This window comes from Lynx rufus, unplaced genomic scaffold (genome assembly GCF_022079265.1).
Source record: "Lynx rufus isolate CCGP_SWC_20201006 ecotype Redwood Valley unplaced genomic scaffold, mLynRuf1.p SCAF_4, whole genome shotgun sequence".
NCBI classification, from domain to species: domain Eukaryota; kingdom Metazoa; phylum Chordata; class Mammalia; order Carnivora; family Felidae; genus Lynx; species Lynx rufus.
Window position 1 is genome coordinate 52,626,769 of NW_025814856.1, and position 14,962 is coordinate 52,641,730.

General features: G+C 39.5%; 2 protein-coding genes across 4 annotated transcripts in view; both read left to right on the forward strand.

Annotated features, from left to right (window-relative positions):
• Positions 1-14,214, forward strand: part of LOC124525007 (uncharacterized) — a 75,040-nt gene extending 60,826 nt beyond the window's left edge. Inside the window, 2 exon segments of the mRNA XM_047097452.1 lie at positions 13,748-13,928; positions 13,930-14,214. Of these exon segments, the coding sequence (XP_046953408.1) occupies positions 13,748-13,928; positions 13,930-14,214 (466 nt within the window).
• The window catches only part of ATG7 (autophagy related 7), a 248,663-nt gene that overhangs the window by 180,432 nt on the left and 53,269 nt on the right, over positions 1-14,962 (forward strand). The gene's annotated exons all lie outside the window — the stretch shown is intronic.

Genomic DNA, 14,962 nt, shown 5'->3' on the forward strand with positions numbered 1-14,962 from the left:
GTGTTTTTTAAGAACCATATGTGTGTATGTATGTGTGTGTTTATATGTCTACATGCTTGTACAATGCATGAACTCTAAGGGATATACCAGAAATTGAGTGATTGCTACTGGGGAAAGGAATTGGTTGGCTGGGGACAGGACTGGAAGGAAACTTAGCTTTTAAATTTGTACTGTATGCTTCCATTTTCTATCTTAATGGGAAAAATAAAGCTATTGTAATGTTTTTTGTTTTTTTTTAAACCCTATGTACTGTGCTCAGTTTCACTGTTGTGCCATCACTGTATAAATGAAATAATTTATGCCCAGGGTGGGGCAAAGACTACTTACGAAGTGCCTTCACTCTGTGCAAATTTCTTGGATGGTTCCCTCCTTGCTCTGTTGGGAGTCTGCTGTGGGTTTCCTGTGGGCCAGCAGCCTGAATGCCTCCTGCCCCAGCATCCGGCCCCCTCCCGCACACAGCACCCTTTGACTTTGGCTCTGTGGGGGTTTCATGAAGACGTTTTCACAGCTGGTGGAAGGTGGTGGGCAAATGGGACGGTCCTCAGAGGCAAAGGTGTGGGCTTCCTGTTTTTGCTGTGACTCAGACATGTGGGAGAGCATTTCTGTTCAACACTCTTAATAAATAACTTGCTCACCCTGACAAGTGAGACTCCCCATTGCCAGAGTTCAGGACAAGAGGCACCTGATCCTCTAGGCTTCTTCTTGGTGAAAACCAGAACTGAAAGTCTTTTGGATGTGGCTTGTGGTGCCAGTGATTTCGGAGCTGGAAGGGATATACCTGAGAGATCCAAACTATCCACTTTATAAATGAAGCCCCTGAGGCCAGGAGAGGTCCATTGACTTGGACGAGTGGCACAGCCGGTAACCAACCATACGTCCCCTGAGCTATCTCTGCAGGGTTCTTTCCATGACCCTGCAGCCACCTGAGAGGCTGGGGACTCTGGGGCAGGCCTTAAACTCATTACACTGGACAGATGCTTACTTTCTCTCAAAAGAGAAGGGTGCAGTGCAGTGTGGCCTAAAGGTCAGGGAGGGAGAGGGGGATGAGAAAGAAGGCACGGTTTACTAAAAACCGTTATTTTGTCCATGCAAGGTCTCACAGGGAACCCAATACACCTCTTACTTGAAAGAGACTGATAAACTTGGGAGGATTTTATCCTTTGCCCTCAGAGTATTAAACTGCTAACACTGAAGACTTTACATAGAATATTTGAGAACTTTTTTTTCACTATTAACTTTATTAAGAAAGACTTCAGGGGATTCCTGGGTGGCTCAGTCAGTAGACGTCTGACTTCAGCTCAGGTCATGATCTCATGGTTCGTGAGTTTGAGCCCCACATCAGGCTCTGTGCTGACAGCTCAGAGCCTGGGGCCTGCTTCGGATTCTGTGTCTCCCTCTCTCTCTGCTCCTCCCCCACTCACACTCTGTCTCTCTCTCAAAAATAAATAAAAACATTAAAACAAAAAAAAAATTTTTTTTTAAAGAAATACTTCAGGGGCGCCTAGGTGGCTCAGTCGGTTAAGCATCTGACTTCAGCTCAGGTCATGATCTTGAGGTTCGTGAGATCAAGCCCCGTGTTGGGCTCTGTGCTGACAGCTCAGAGCCTGGAGCCTTCTTCGGATTCTGTGTCTCCCTCTCTCTCTGCCCCTCCCCTGCTCATGCTCTGTGTCTCTCTCTCTCTCTCTCTCTCTCTCTCTCTCTCTGTCAAAAATAAACATTAAAAACAAAAATTTTTAAAAAGAAAAAAGAAATACCTCAGGGGACAGCGGGGTGGCTCAGTCAGTTAAGCATCTGCCTCTTGGTTTTGGCTCAGGTCATGATCTCACAGTTCATGAGTTTGAGCCCCAAGACAGGCTCTGCACTGACAATGCGGGGCCTGCTTGGAATTCTCTCTGCCCCTCTCCTAATCATGCACTCTGTCTTTCTCAAAATAAATAAATAAACAAAAAAAAAATAAGGAAATACTTCAGACATGCAAAAAAGACTTAGTGAGTATAATGAAAACCTACATACTACACTCAGCCAAAGCAGGACATGGGCTATTTAGTTGAAGCCCCGGCCCATTTACTGATTACAGGCCTTCCCTCTCCCCTCCCCGAGACGTAAGCCCCGCCCTTAATATAGTACTTATCATTGCTCTGTGTGCCTTTATACCCTGACTGCATGTGTGATGTCTCCCTAGATAAGGTATCACCTTGTTTTCCATAAAACGTCATAGAGAGGGTGTCATGTTGTACATATCCTTCCACTATTATCTTTTTCCACTCAAGAGTATATTTTTGAGGAGGAGCCAAGATGGTGGAACAGCATGGAAGTTTTTTGTGTGTCTCGCATCCATGAAATACAGCCAGACCAACACTAAACCATCCTACGCACCTAGAAAACTAATTCGAGGTTTAACACAACAATCTGCACAACCTGAACCACAGAATTCAGCAGGAATTCACCCCAAAAGAAAGAGCACGAAGAAATGACAGCCAGGGATTTAACCAACACAGATACAACAAGATGTCTGAACCAGAATTTAGAATCACATAATAAGAATACTAGCTGGAGTCAAAAATAGAGTAGAATCCTTTTCTGCAGAGATAAAGAAGTAAAAAATAGAATGAAATAAAAAATGCTATAACTGAGCTGCAATCATGGATGGATGCAGTGGCAGCAAGGATGGATGAGGCAGAATCAGCGATATAGAGGACAAACTTATAGAGAATAATGAAGCAGAAAAAAAGAGGGGGAGATTAAAGCCAAAGAGCATGATTTAAGAATTAAAGAAATCAGTGACTCATTAAAAAGGAACGACATCAGAATCATAGGGGGTCTCAGAAGATGAAGAGAGAGAAAAAGGGGTAGAAGGGTTATGTGAGCAAATCATAGCAGAAAACTTTCCTAACCTGGGAAAGACACCCATATCAAAACCCAGGAAGCACAGAGGACTCCCATAAGATTCAACAAAAACCAGCCATCAACAATGCATATCATAGTCAAATTCACAAAATACTCAGGCAAGGAGAGAATCATGAAAGCAGCAAGGGGAAAAAAGTCCCTAACCTACAAGGGAAGACAGATCAGGTTTGCAGCAGACTATCCACAGAAACTTGGCAGGCCCGAAAGGAGTGGCAGGATATATTCAGTGTGCTGAATCAGAAAAATATGCAGCCAAGAATTCTTTATCCAGCAAGGCTGTCATTCAAAATAGAAGGAGAGATAAAAGGTTTCCCAGACAAAAAAAGTTAAAGGAGTGTGTGACCACTAAACCAGCCCTGCAAGAAATTTTAAGAAATTCTCTCTGAGGGGAGAAAAGATAAAACACACACATACACACACACACACACCAAAAGCAAAAAAGATTAGAAAGGGCCAGAGAACACCACCAGAAACTCCAACTCTACAGGCATCATAATGGCAATAAATTCATATCTTTCAGTACTCACTCTAAATGCCAATGCACTCAATGCTACAATCAAAAGACATAGGGTAACAGAATGGATAAGAAAACAAGATCCATCTATATGCTGTTAATATGAGACCCACTTTAGACCTAAAGACACCTTCAGATTGAAAATAAGGGGATGGAGAACCATCTATCATGCTAATGGTCAACAAAAGAAAGCCAAAGTAGCTATACTTATATCAGACAATCTAGACTTTAAAATAAAGATTGTATCAAGAGATGCAGAAGGGCATTATATCATAATCAAGGGGTCTACAGACCAAGAAGACTTAACAGTTGTAAACATCTATGTGTCAAGTGAGAGCACCCAAATATATAAATCAATTAATCACAAACATAAACTCATCGATAGTAATACCATAATAGTAGGAGACTTCAACACCCCACTCACAGCAATGGACAGATCATCTAATCAAAAAATCAACAAGGAAACAATGGCTTTGAATGACACACTGGACCAGATGGACATAACAGATATATTCAGAACATTTCATCCTAAAGCAGCAGAATGTACGTTCTTCTCCAGTGCACATGGAGCGTTCTCCAGAATAGACCATATACTGGGACACAAATCAGCCCTAAGTAAGTACAAAAAGATCGAGATCATACCATGCATATTTTCAGACCACAACGCTATGAAACTCGAAATCAGCCACAAGAAAAAATTTGGAAAGGTAACAAATACTTGGAGACTGAAGAACATCCCCTACTAAAGAATGAATGGGCTAATCAAGCAGTTAAAGAGGAAATTCAAAACTATATGGAAGTCAATGAAAATTATGACACCACAACCCAAAACCTCTGGGTCGCAGCAAAGGCGGTCATAAGAGGAAAGTATATAGCAATCCAGGCCTTCCTAAAGGAAGAAAGGTCTCAGATACACAACCTAACCTTACACCTTAAGGAGCTGGAAAAAGAACATCAAATAAAACCCCAAACCAGCAGAAGACAGGAAATAATAAAGATTAGAGCAGAAATTAATGCTGTCGAAACCAAAAAAACGGTAGAACAGATCAATTAAACCAGAAGCTGGTTCTTTGAAAGCATTAACAAAATTGATAAACCACTAGCCAGTTTGATCAAAAAGAAAAAGGAAATGACCCAAATAAAATCAAGAATGAAAGAGGAGAGATCACAACCAGCACAGCAGAAATGAAAACAATAATAAGAGAATATTATGAGCAATTATATGCCAATAAAATGGGCAATCTGGAAAAAATGGACAAATTCCTAGAAACATATACACTACCAAAACTGAAACAGGAAGAAATAGAAACTTCGAACAGACCCATAACCAGTAATGAAATCGAATTAGTAATCAAAAATCTGCCAAAACACAAGAGTCCAGGGCCAGATGGCTTTCCAGGGGAATACTACCAAACATTTAAAGAAGAGTTAACACCTTTTCTTTAAGCTGTTCCAAAAAATAGAAATGGAAGGAAAACTTCCAAACTCTTTCTATGAAGCCAGCATTACCTTGATTCCAAAACCAGACAGAGACCCCACTAAAAAGGAGAACTATAGACCCATTTCCCTGCTGAACATGGATGCGAAAATTCTCAACAAGATATTAGCCAACCGGATCCAACAATACATTTAAAAAATTATTCACCATGACCAAATGGGATTTATACCTGGGATGCAGGGCTGCTGGTTCAATATTCGCAAAACAATCAATGTGATTCATCACATCAATAAAAGAAAGGACAAGAACCACATGATCCTCTCAATGGATGCAGAGAAAGCATTTGACAAGATACAGCATCCTTTCTTGATAAAAAAAACCCTTAAGAAAATAGGAATAGAAGGATCATACCTTGAGATCATAAAAGCCATATATGAAAGACCCAATACTGATATCATCCTCTATGGGGAAAAACTGAGAGCTTTTCCCTCAAGGCCAGGAACATGACAGGGATGTCCACTCTCACCACTGTTATTCAACATAGTGCTGGAAGTCTTAGCCTCAGCAATCAGATAACAAAGAAATAACAGGCATCCAAATTGGCCAGGAGGAGGTCAAACTTTCACTCCACAGATGACATGATACGCTATATGGAGAACCCAAAAGATTCCACCAAAAAACTGCTAGAACTGATCCATGAATTCAGCAAAGTGGCAGGATATAAAATTAATGCACAGAAGTCAGTTGCATTCCTATACACCAACAGTGAAGCAACAGAAAGAGAAATGAAGGAATCAATCCCATTTACAATTGCAAATACCTAGGAATAAATCTAACCAAAGAGGTGAAAAATCTATACACTGAAAACTATAGAAAGCCTATGAAAGAATTTGAAGAAGATACAAAAAAATGGAAAAAGATTCCATGCTCCTGGATAGGAAGAACAGATATTGTTAAAATGTCGATACTACCCAAAGCAATCTACATATTCAATGAAATCCCTATCAAAATAACACCATTCTTCACAGAGCTAAAACAAATAATCCTAAAATTTGTATAGAACCAGAAAAGACCCCAAATAGCCAAAGCGATCTTGAAAAAGAAAACCAAAGCAGGAGTCATCACAATCCCAGACTTCAATCTATACTATAAAGCTGTAATTATCAAGACAGTATGGTACTGGCACAAGAACAGACACTCAGATCAATGGAACAGAGCAGAGAACCCAGAAATGGACCCACAAACGTATGGCCAACTAATCTTTGACAAAGCAGGAAAGAATATCAAATGGAATAAAGACAGTCTCTTCAGCAAGTGGTGCTGGGAAAACTGGACAGCGACATGCAGAAGAATGAACCTGGACTACTTTCTTACACCATACACAAAAATAAACTCAAAATGTATGAAAGACCTCAATGTAAGACAGGAAGCCATCAAAATCCTCGAGGAGAAAGCAGGCAAACACCTCTTTGACCTTGGCCACAGCAACTTCTTACTCAACACATCTCCAGAGGCAAGAGAAACAAAAGTAAAAATGAACTACGGGGACCTCATCAAAATAAAAAGCTTCTGCACAGCGAAGGAAACAATCAGCAAAACTAAAAGACAACCAACAGAATGGGAGAAGATATTTGCAAACTACATATCAGATAAAGGGTTAGTATCCAAAATCTATAAAGAACTTATCAAACTCAACACCCAAAAAACAAATAATCCAGTGAAGAAATGGGTAAAAGACATGAATAGACACTTCTCCAAAGAAGACTTCCAGATGGCCAACCGACACATGAAAAAATGCTCAACATTACGCATCATCAGGAAAATACAAATCAAAACCACAATGAGATACCACCTTACACCTGTCAGAATGACTAACATTAACAACTCAGGCAACAACAGATGTTGGCGAGGATGTGGAGAAGGAGGATCTCTTTTGCATTGTTGGTGGGAAGGCAAGCTGGTGCAGCCACTCTGGAAAACAGTATGGAGGTTCCTCAAAAAACTAAAAATAGAACTACCCTACGACCCAGCAATTGCACTACTAGGCATTTATCCACGGGATACAGGTGTGCTGTTTCGAAGGGACACATGCACCCCTGTGTTTATAGCAGCACTATCAACAATAACTAAAGTATTTAAAGAGCCCAAATGTCCATCGATGGGTGAATGGATAAAGAAGATGTGGTATATATATACACAATGGAGTATTACTCAGCAATCAAAAAGAATGAAATCTTGCTATTTGCAATTACGTGGATGGAACTAGAGGGTACTATGCTAAGTGAAATTAGAGAAAGACAAAAATCATATGAGTTCACTCAAATGAGGACTTTAAGAGACAAAACAGATGAACATAAGGGAAGGGAAGCAAAAATACTATAAAAACAGGGAGGGGCACAAAACAGAAGAGACTCATAAATATGGAGAACAAACCGAGGGTTACAGGAGGGGTTGTGGGAGGGGGAATGAGCTAAATGGGTAAGGGGCATTAAGGAATCTACTCCTGAAATCATTGTTGCACTATATGCTAACTAATTTGGATATAAATTTTAAAAAATAAAAAATAAAATTAAGAAAAGAGTATGTTTTTGAGATTCATCCATACTGCTGTGTGTGGCCCCAGTTCAGCCATTTTCACCAGGGCAGAGCATTTTATTGATCACATATTTGCAAACATATCCATTCTTCTGTTTTAACCATTTAGGTTGTTTTCAACCTTTGATTCAAACAATGGCCCAACAAACACCTTTGCACTTGTTCCTTGTGCACACAGTATTCACCTTTTCTCACTATTGCTGTATCCTTCATTGATCTACACAAAGAACAAATGGTTCTGTCCCTTTTTTGAGAAATTCATGATTCAAGGGTGCCTGGGTGGCTTAGTTGGTTAAGTGTCTGACTTTGGCTCAAGTCATGATCTCACAGTTTGTTGGTTCGAGCCCGGCATCAGGCTCTGTGGAAACAGATCAGAACCTGGAGCCTGCTTCAGATTCCGTGTCTCCCTCTCTTTCTGCCCCTCCCCCACTAGCACTCTGTCTCTCTCTCTCTCAAAACTAAACATTAAAAAAAATTCATGATTCAAGAAAGTGGGTGTTTCTCTGAGAGACAGCACTTTGATTTACCTCAGGGTTTTAATTTGGAGAATGCTGTATTAAATCACCTGGGAATTTTTTTTTTCCTCCAAATTAACTCAGGTCTTTACCACAGACCTACTGAAGTTGAAATGTCTCTGTGGGGAAGAAAAGCTCCTTTGGAGAAGCTCCTAATGACTGAAGCCCTCCACTGATTTACCACCCAGCTGTACTTAGGCAGTCTACACACCCACACACATATCTCACTAGACTCTGGTTATGGTGCTCAAGAAAGTGGGCAGACCCTGTGAGAGGAAATGACCTTTCAGCCGAGTACCCACTGTGATCATCAGACACCACTGTGGTGCAGTCCTGGCCTGCTGGTGATACCATTTGACTTCCATCCATATCATCCCTTTTAGGCACCTGTATTTATGGCAGGTTGGCTGATTTGTATTTCGTCTGTGTTAGAAAAGGCCCATCCTCTGTAACCCCAGATACTGGGGCAATCACTTATTCTAGTATCAAACTAGATAATAGGGATCATAGCCCTGCTTTCAGTAAGATTGCATTCTGGTGCTAAAGGCTTTAGGCACATGCATTTAGAATTGTAACACCTTATATAGGCCACTTGATATGTACAAGGGACGGGTATAGAGTGTCAAAGAGGGAAATGATTCCAGTTTGGGGACAGGGAAAGACTTCATGGAAGAGGGACCATTTCAGCTTTATCTAAAAGGGCTAACAGAGAAGACGAACAATAAGAATAGCAGGTTCAAAGGCACAGATGTTACCTTTTTTAAGTAACTGGAGAGTAGGGTGCATGTAGGGATGATGCAGAAAGGTGAAGATTGAAAGGTAGTAAGGTAGGTAGGTTGAGACTAGACTGAGAAGCATTTTGAATGGACTTCATTCATCATGATGAGGGACCCATCATTCCTCATGATGGGGGACCCATTGAATCCTGTTAAGCAGAGAAGAGACACAGTAAGCACTGTTAGAAAAATGCCTTTGGCAGCCAGGAAAGACTTGAATTGGAAAGGGACAGCTAGAGGTCTGATCAGGAGATAAGAGGAGGCAGTACAATAGAAAAAAGGAAGGAAAGGATGAATTTGAAGACAGCTACTCTGTCATGAATGAGCAAAATGTAGATTGATGGAGAGACCAACTATGAAAACAAGAGACAACAAAATGGAGTATAACATGGAAGTAATCGTATAAATATCTAAATAAGGACCAGAGTTTGAGGTGCATGAAAGAAATGAGCATTAGTTAAGAGTAGAACCATTCCACGTGTTTTAATTATCATGTATTGATTTTTGCACATGCTCAAGACAGGAAAGGGGAGAAGTCTTCTGCATTTGGAATCAGGAAGCCAGCATTTAGTGTCCCTGACCTGCTTCTTGACTGTCTTTGAGACCTTGTGCAAGCCAGTTGACCTTTCTAAGACTGCAGTCCCTTCCATCATAAAACAGGATTTGTCTGTTGCCCCAGTATCCCTTCCAGACCTAATATCTTCCAGTCTCTTTTTCTTGCCTGATTGTCCTAGACATGCCCTATTAGCTTTTAGACCTTAATTCTAGTTCATATTGTGACTTCTCCTTGGACCTGCGGGTTACTTAGACATGTGTTGCTTAATTTCCAGGCATTTGGAGGTTTTTCTTGTCTTTCTGTTCTCGTACTTTAATTCATTTCCACAGTGGTCAGAAAACATGATTTTAATCCTTTGACACTTGTTGAGATCTACTCTATGGTTAAGAATATAATCTATTTGGGTAAATGTGCCATGTGCACTTGAAAAGAATCTATATCCTGCAGTTGTTGCCTATATACTTCTATGTTTGTCAGTTAAATTGAGTGGATTAGTCGTGTTCAAATCTTCTGTATCCTTGCTGATTTTTTGTCTGCTGATTCTGTTAGTGAGAGGTGTGTTAAAATTTCCGGTGGTGACTGTAGATTTGTCTGTACCTTTTTCTTATTCTCAGCTTTGTTTTTTCTTCAAGAACTTATAAGCTACGTTATTTGATGCATAAATGTTTAGGGCAGTGATATCTTTCTGTGGCATTGACCCTTTTATCATTGTGAAATGTCTCTAGTTCTCCCTTGTGATAACTCTTACTTTAATATCTGTTTATCTAATATTGATGTAACAGAACTTCTTTTTGTTATTTGCATGGTATAAAATCAAAAGTGAATTGCTGGGTTTTTGTAGTTGTATCTGTGTTTCTTAAAGTCCAATATAATAGTTTTTGTCTTTTAATTAGGTTGGTTATGCCATTTACATGTAACTACTGGTTTAGTTAGGTTTAATTCTCTTGTCATTTGTTTTATCTGCTCTGTTTTCTCCTTTGCTTGTTTTTCTTTGCCTTTATTTTACTTATTTATTTTAAATATTTTTCTTTTTTATTCTTTTTTTTAAGTAAACTCTACCCCTAACATGGAGCTCAAGCTCATGAAATTTCCAAATTAATCTATTACAGTTTCCCTCACCATTGCTCAAGTAAGCAAGAAACTTAAAACAGTGTATTCCATTTTCTCCTTACCAACTTTTTGTTATACTTGCGATATATTTTATTTCTATGTAAGGGATAAACCGCACAAACCATTATTACTGTTGTTGTTGTTTTAATGGTCAGTTGTCTTTATATTTACCTATATATTTACATTTTGTAGCTACTGATTCTTTCTTAAAATTGTATGCTTCCATATCAGAGCTTTTGCCCTTGAGCCTGAAGAACATTCCACCATATATTCATCATATCCTTTAGTATTACTTGTAGAGCAATTCTCTACAAGAGATGAACACTTGTTTTTTTGTTCTTCTGAGAGCATCTTTACTTCACATTTCTTTCTAAAGGGCATCCTCCTTGGGTATAGAATTTTTGGTTGACTTTTTTTCCTTCAGAACTTTAAAAATTTTTTACTTTGTGTATTTTTTCTTAAGAAGCCAACATTCTTTTTTTTTTTTCACTTTTTTAAAAAATTCCAGTATCGCTAACATATAGTATTCTATTAGTTTCAGGTATCTCAATATAGTGATTCAAAAGTTCTGTACATCTAGACATGACTCAGTGCTCATCATGATAAGTGTGCTCTTTAAAAAAAATTTTTTTTAAAGTTTATATTAAGAGAGAAAGAGAGTGCATAAGTAGGGAAGGGGCAGAGAGAAGGAGAGAGAAAGAATCCCAAGCAGGCTCTGCAATGTCAGTGCGGAGCCCAATGCAGGCCTCGAACTCACTAAACGTGAGATCATGACCTGAGCTGAAATCAAGAGTTTGGATGTTTAACCGACTGAGCCACCCAGGCACTCCACTAAGTGTACTCTTAATCCCCTTCACCTATTTCATCCATTCCCCCACCCATTTCCCCTCTGGTGACCATCAGTTTTCAATAGAGTCTGTTTTTGTCTGTCTTTCTCCTTGTTTGGTTTCTTAAATTCCACATACGAGTGAAATCATATGGCATTTGTCTTTCTCTGACTTATTTCACTTAGCATTATACCCTCTGGATCCATCCATATTGTTGCAAATGGCAAGGCTTCATTTTTTTTTTTATGGCTGAGTAATATTCCTGTGTGTGTTTGTGTGCACGCGCACGTGTGTGTGTGTGCCACATCTTCTTATTCATTCATCTATTGATGAATGCTGTCATAATTTGGCGACTGTAAATAATGCTGCTATAAACATTGGAGTGCATTTATCCCTTTGATTTAGTGTTTTCATATTCTTTGGGTAAATACCCATTAGTAGAATTACTGGATCATATGGTAATTCTATTTTTAATTTTTTAAGGAACCTCCAAACTGTTTTCCACAGTGGCTGTACCAGTTTTGCATTCCCACCAACAGTGCAGGAGGGTACCTTTTCTCTACATCCTTGCCAACATTTGTTGTTTCTTGTGTTTTTTATTTTAGCCATTCTGACAGATGTGAAGTGATAACCTCATTGTGGTTTCGATATACATTTCCCTGACAGTGAGTGGTGTTGAATATCTTTTCATGAGTCTGTTGGCCATCTGGATGTCTTCTTTGGAGCATTGTCTGTTCATGTCTTCTGCCCATTTTTAAACTAGGTTATTTTATTTTTTGGTGTTGAGTTATATAAATTCTTTATATATTTTAAATGATAACCCTTTATATGTCATTTGCAAATATCTTCTCCCATTCAGTAGGTTGCCTTTCAGTTTTGTTGATTGTTTCCTTTGATGCACAGAAGTTTTTAATTTTGATATAGTCTCAACAGTTTATTTTTGCTTTTGTTTCCCTTGCCTCAGGAGACATATCTAGAAAAATGTTGCTATGTTCCATGTCAGAGACGTTATTGCCTATGCTCTCTTCTAGGATTTTTATGGCTTCAGGTCTCACATTTAGGTCCTTAATCCACTTAGAGTTAATTTTTAGTGTGTGGTGTAATAAAATGGTCCAGTTTCATTTTTTTGCATGTAGCCATCCAGTTTTCTCAATACCATTTGTCGAAAGGACTGTCTTTTTCCCATTGCATGTTCTTGCCTCCTTTGTTAAAGATTAATTGACCATATAATTGTGGGTTTATTTCTTTTTCATTGATCTATGTATCTATTTTTGTGCCAGTAACATACTTTATGATTATTACAGCTTTGTAGTGTATCTTGAAATCTAGGATTATGGTACCTCCAGTTTTGTTCTTTTTTCTTTTTTTTTTTTTTTCCTTTAAGAATTGCTTTAGTTATTTGGGGTCTTTTGTGGCTCCATGCAAATTTTAGGATTATTTGTTCTAGTTCTATGAAAAATGCTGTTGATATTTTGATAGGAATTACATTAAATTTGTTCTTCCAATCCATGTGAAAGGAATATATTTCCATTTGTTTCTATCATCTTGAATTTCTTTCATCAGTGTTTTATAATTTTCAGAGTACAGGTCTTTTAACTCTTTGGTTAAGTGTATTCCCAGGTATTTAATCATTTTTGGTGAAATTGTAAATGAGATTGTTTTCTTAATTTCTCTTTCTGATACTTCTAGTACTATGCTAAGTAAAAGTGGTGAGAGTGGACATGTTTGTGTCCCCTGCTTTGGGGGAAAATGTTTTCCTCAGTTTTGCCCCAGTAAGGATGTTAGCTGTGAATTTTTCATAGATGGCCTTTATTATGTTGAGGTTTGTTCCCTCTAAACCTACTTTGTTGAGAGTTTTTATCATGAATGGGTGTTATACTTTATAAAATGCACTTTTTTTTTGCCTATATTAAAATGATCCTGTGGTTTTTATCCTTTCTCTTATTGATGTGATTTATCACACTGATTGACTTGTAAATATTGAACCACTCTTGCATCCAAGGAATAAAACCCACTTGATCATGGTGAATGATTTGTATTAGTGTATTGTTGGGTCAGTTTGCTAATATTTTGTTTGCATCTATGTTCATCAGAGATACTGGTCTGTAGTTCTCTTTTTGTTTGTAGTATTTTCATCTGACTTTTGTATTAGGGTAATGCTGGCCTCAGAATAAATTTGGAAGCTTTCCTTCCTCTTCTGCTTTTTGGAATAGTTTCAGAAAAATAGGTATATTAACTCTTCTGTAAATGTTTGTTAGAGGGGTGCCTGGGTGGCTCAGTTAGTTAAGCAGCCAACTTCAGTCAGGTCATGACCTCGCGGTTTGTGGGTTCGAGCCCCATGTCGGGTTTTGTGCTGACAGCTCAGAACCTGGAGCCTGCTTTAGATTCTATGTCTCCCTCTCTCTCTGCCCTCCCCTGATCACGCTCTTTCTCTCTCTCTCTCTCAAAAATAAACATTAAAAAAAAAATGTTTGTCAGAAACTCTGCCCATGCCTCTGTCGTAGCGTAGAACAGCCTTTGGCGGCCTTCTCTGCAAATGGGCTCTATGGCCTGGCATCCTCATCCCTGCCACCTGTGATCACAGGCCAAGGCCCCTGAGGAGTCACCACCAAGGTTTCCACCAGCCCACAAGCAACAGTGTGGCAACCATCCCCTCCAGTGTCTCATTTATGGCCACCCACAACTATTATCCAGCACCACCTGGATTCCACTTCTAGTAACAGAAGTGCAGAGTATCCTGGGGATGCCATCCCCCACCACCCTGGTCTCCCCAAGGCCAACCTGGGTCACTGGTGGGCAGGCTTCTTTTTTGGGAAGTCTACACTCCTATTTATGGCTACAGTATTGGAGTCCCTAAAACACTTGGAATCTCCCCAGGCCTCCAGTGGCACAGTCACCTGTGATTTGGCTCTGGAAGCCATGAAGAAGCAGCCTCATGGCCAGCCTGGCAAAGCCAACACCGGGCCCCCATCCTGAGTGGCCACCACCAGCCACCAGGCTTCATGAGGTCCTAGGTTCATCAGAGCCACTCCCCTCCCCTCCCCTTTCCTCCTCTCCCTTACCCCCCCTTTCTTCCTCTTCCCTCCTCTCCCTTCCCCTCCCCTCCTCATAGACTAGAGGCTGCAACAAGCAGAAGCAGTTGGTATCTTTTGTATCAAAACAGCAAAACACCAAAAAGGAAGTTAAGAGAACCCCACTCTTTACTATCCAAGCCACATTCAAGCCTTCGTGACACCCTGTAATAGTGTGCCTTGCACCAAGTCTAAAATAAACTCCAAGTAGTAAAGAAAAAAAAAAAGATTTGGTAGAATTCACCTATGAAGCCATCTGGTCCTGGACTTTTGTTTGCTGGGATTTTTTTTATTCCTGGTAATCGATCTATTCAAATTTTTTATTAATCCCTGCTTCGATTTTGGGAGGTTACATGTTTCTAAGAATTTATCCATTAGGTTGTCCAGTTTATTGGCATATAATTTTCCATAATATTCTCGTATAATCCTTTGTATTTCTGTGGTATTGGTTTATTACTCTTTCATACCTGATTTTGAGTCCTCTCTTTCTCTCTCCTTCCCCCTCCCCCTCCATCCTCCTCCATCTCTTCTCTTTTCTCCTCTCCTCTCCTCTCTCTCTCTCTCTCTCTCTCTCTCTCTCTCTTTCAATGAGTCTGGCTAAAGATTTGTCAATTTTGTTGATCTTTTCAAAGAACCAGCCTCTGGTTTCATTG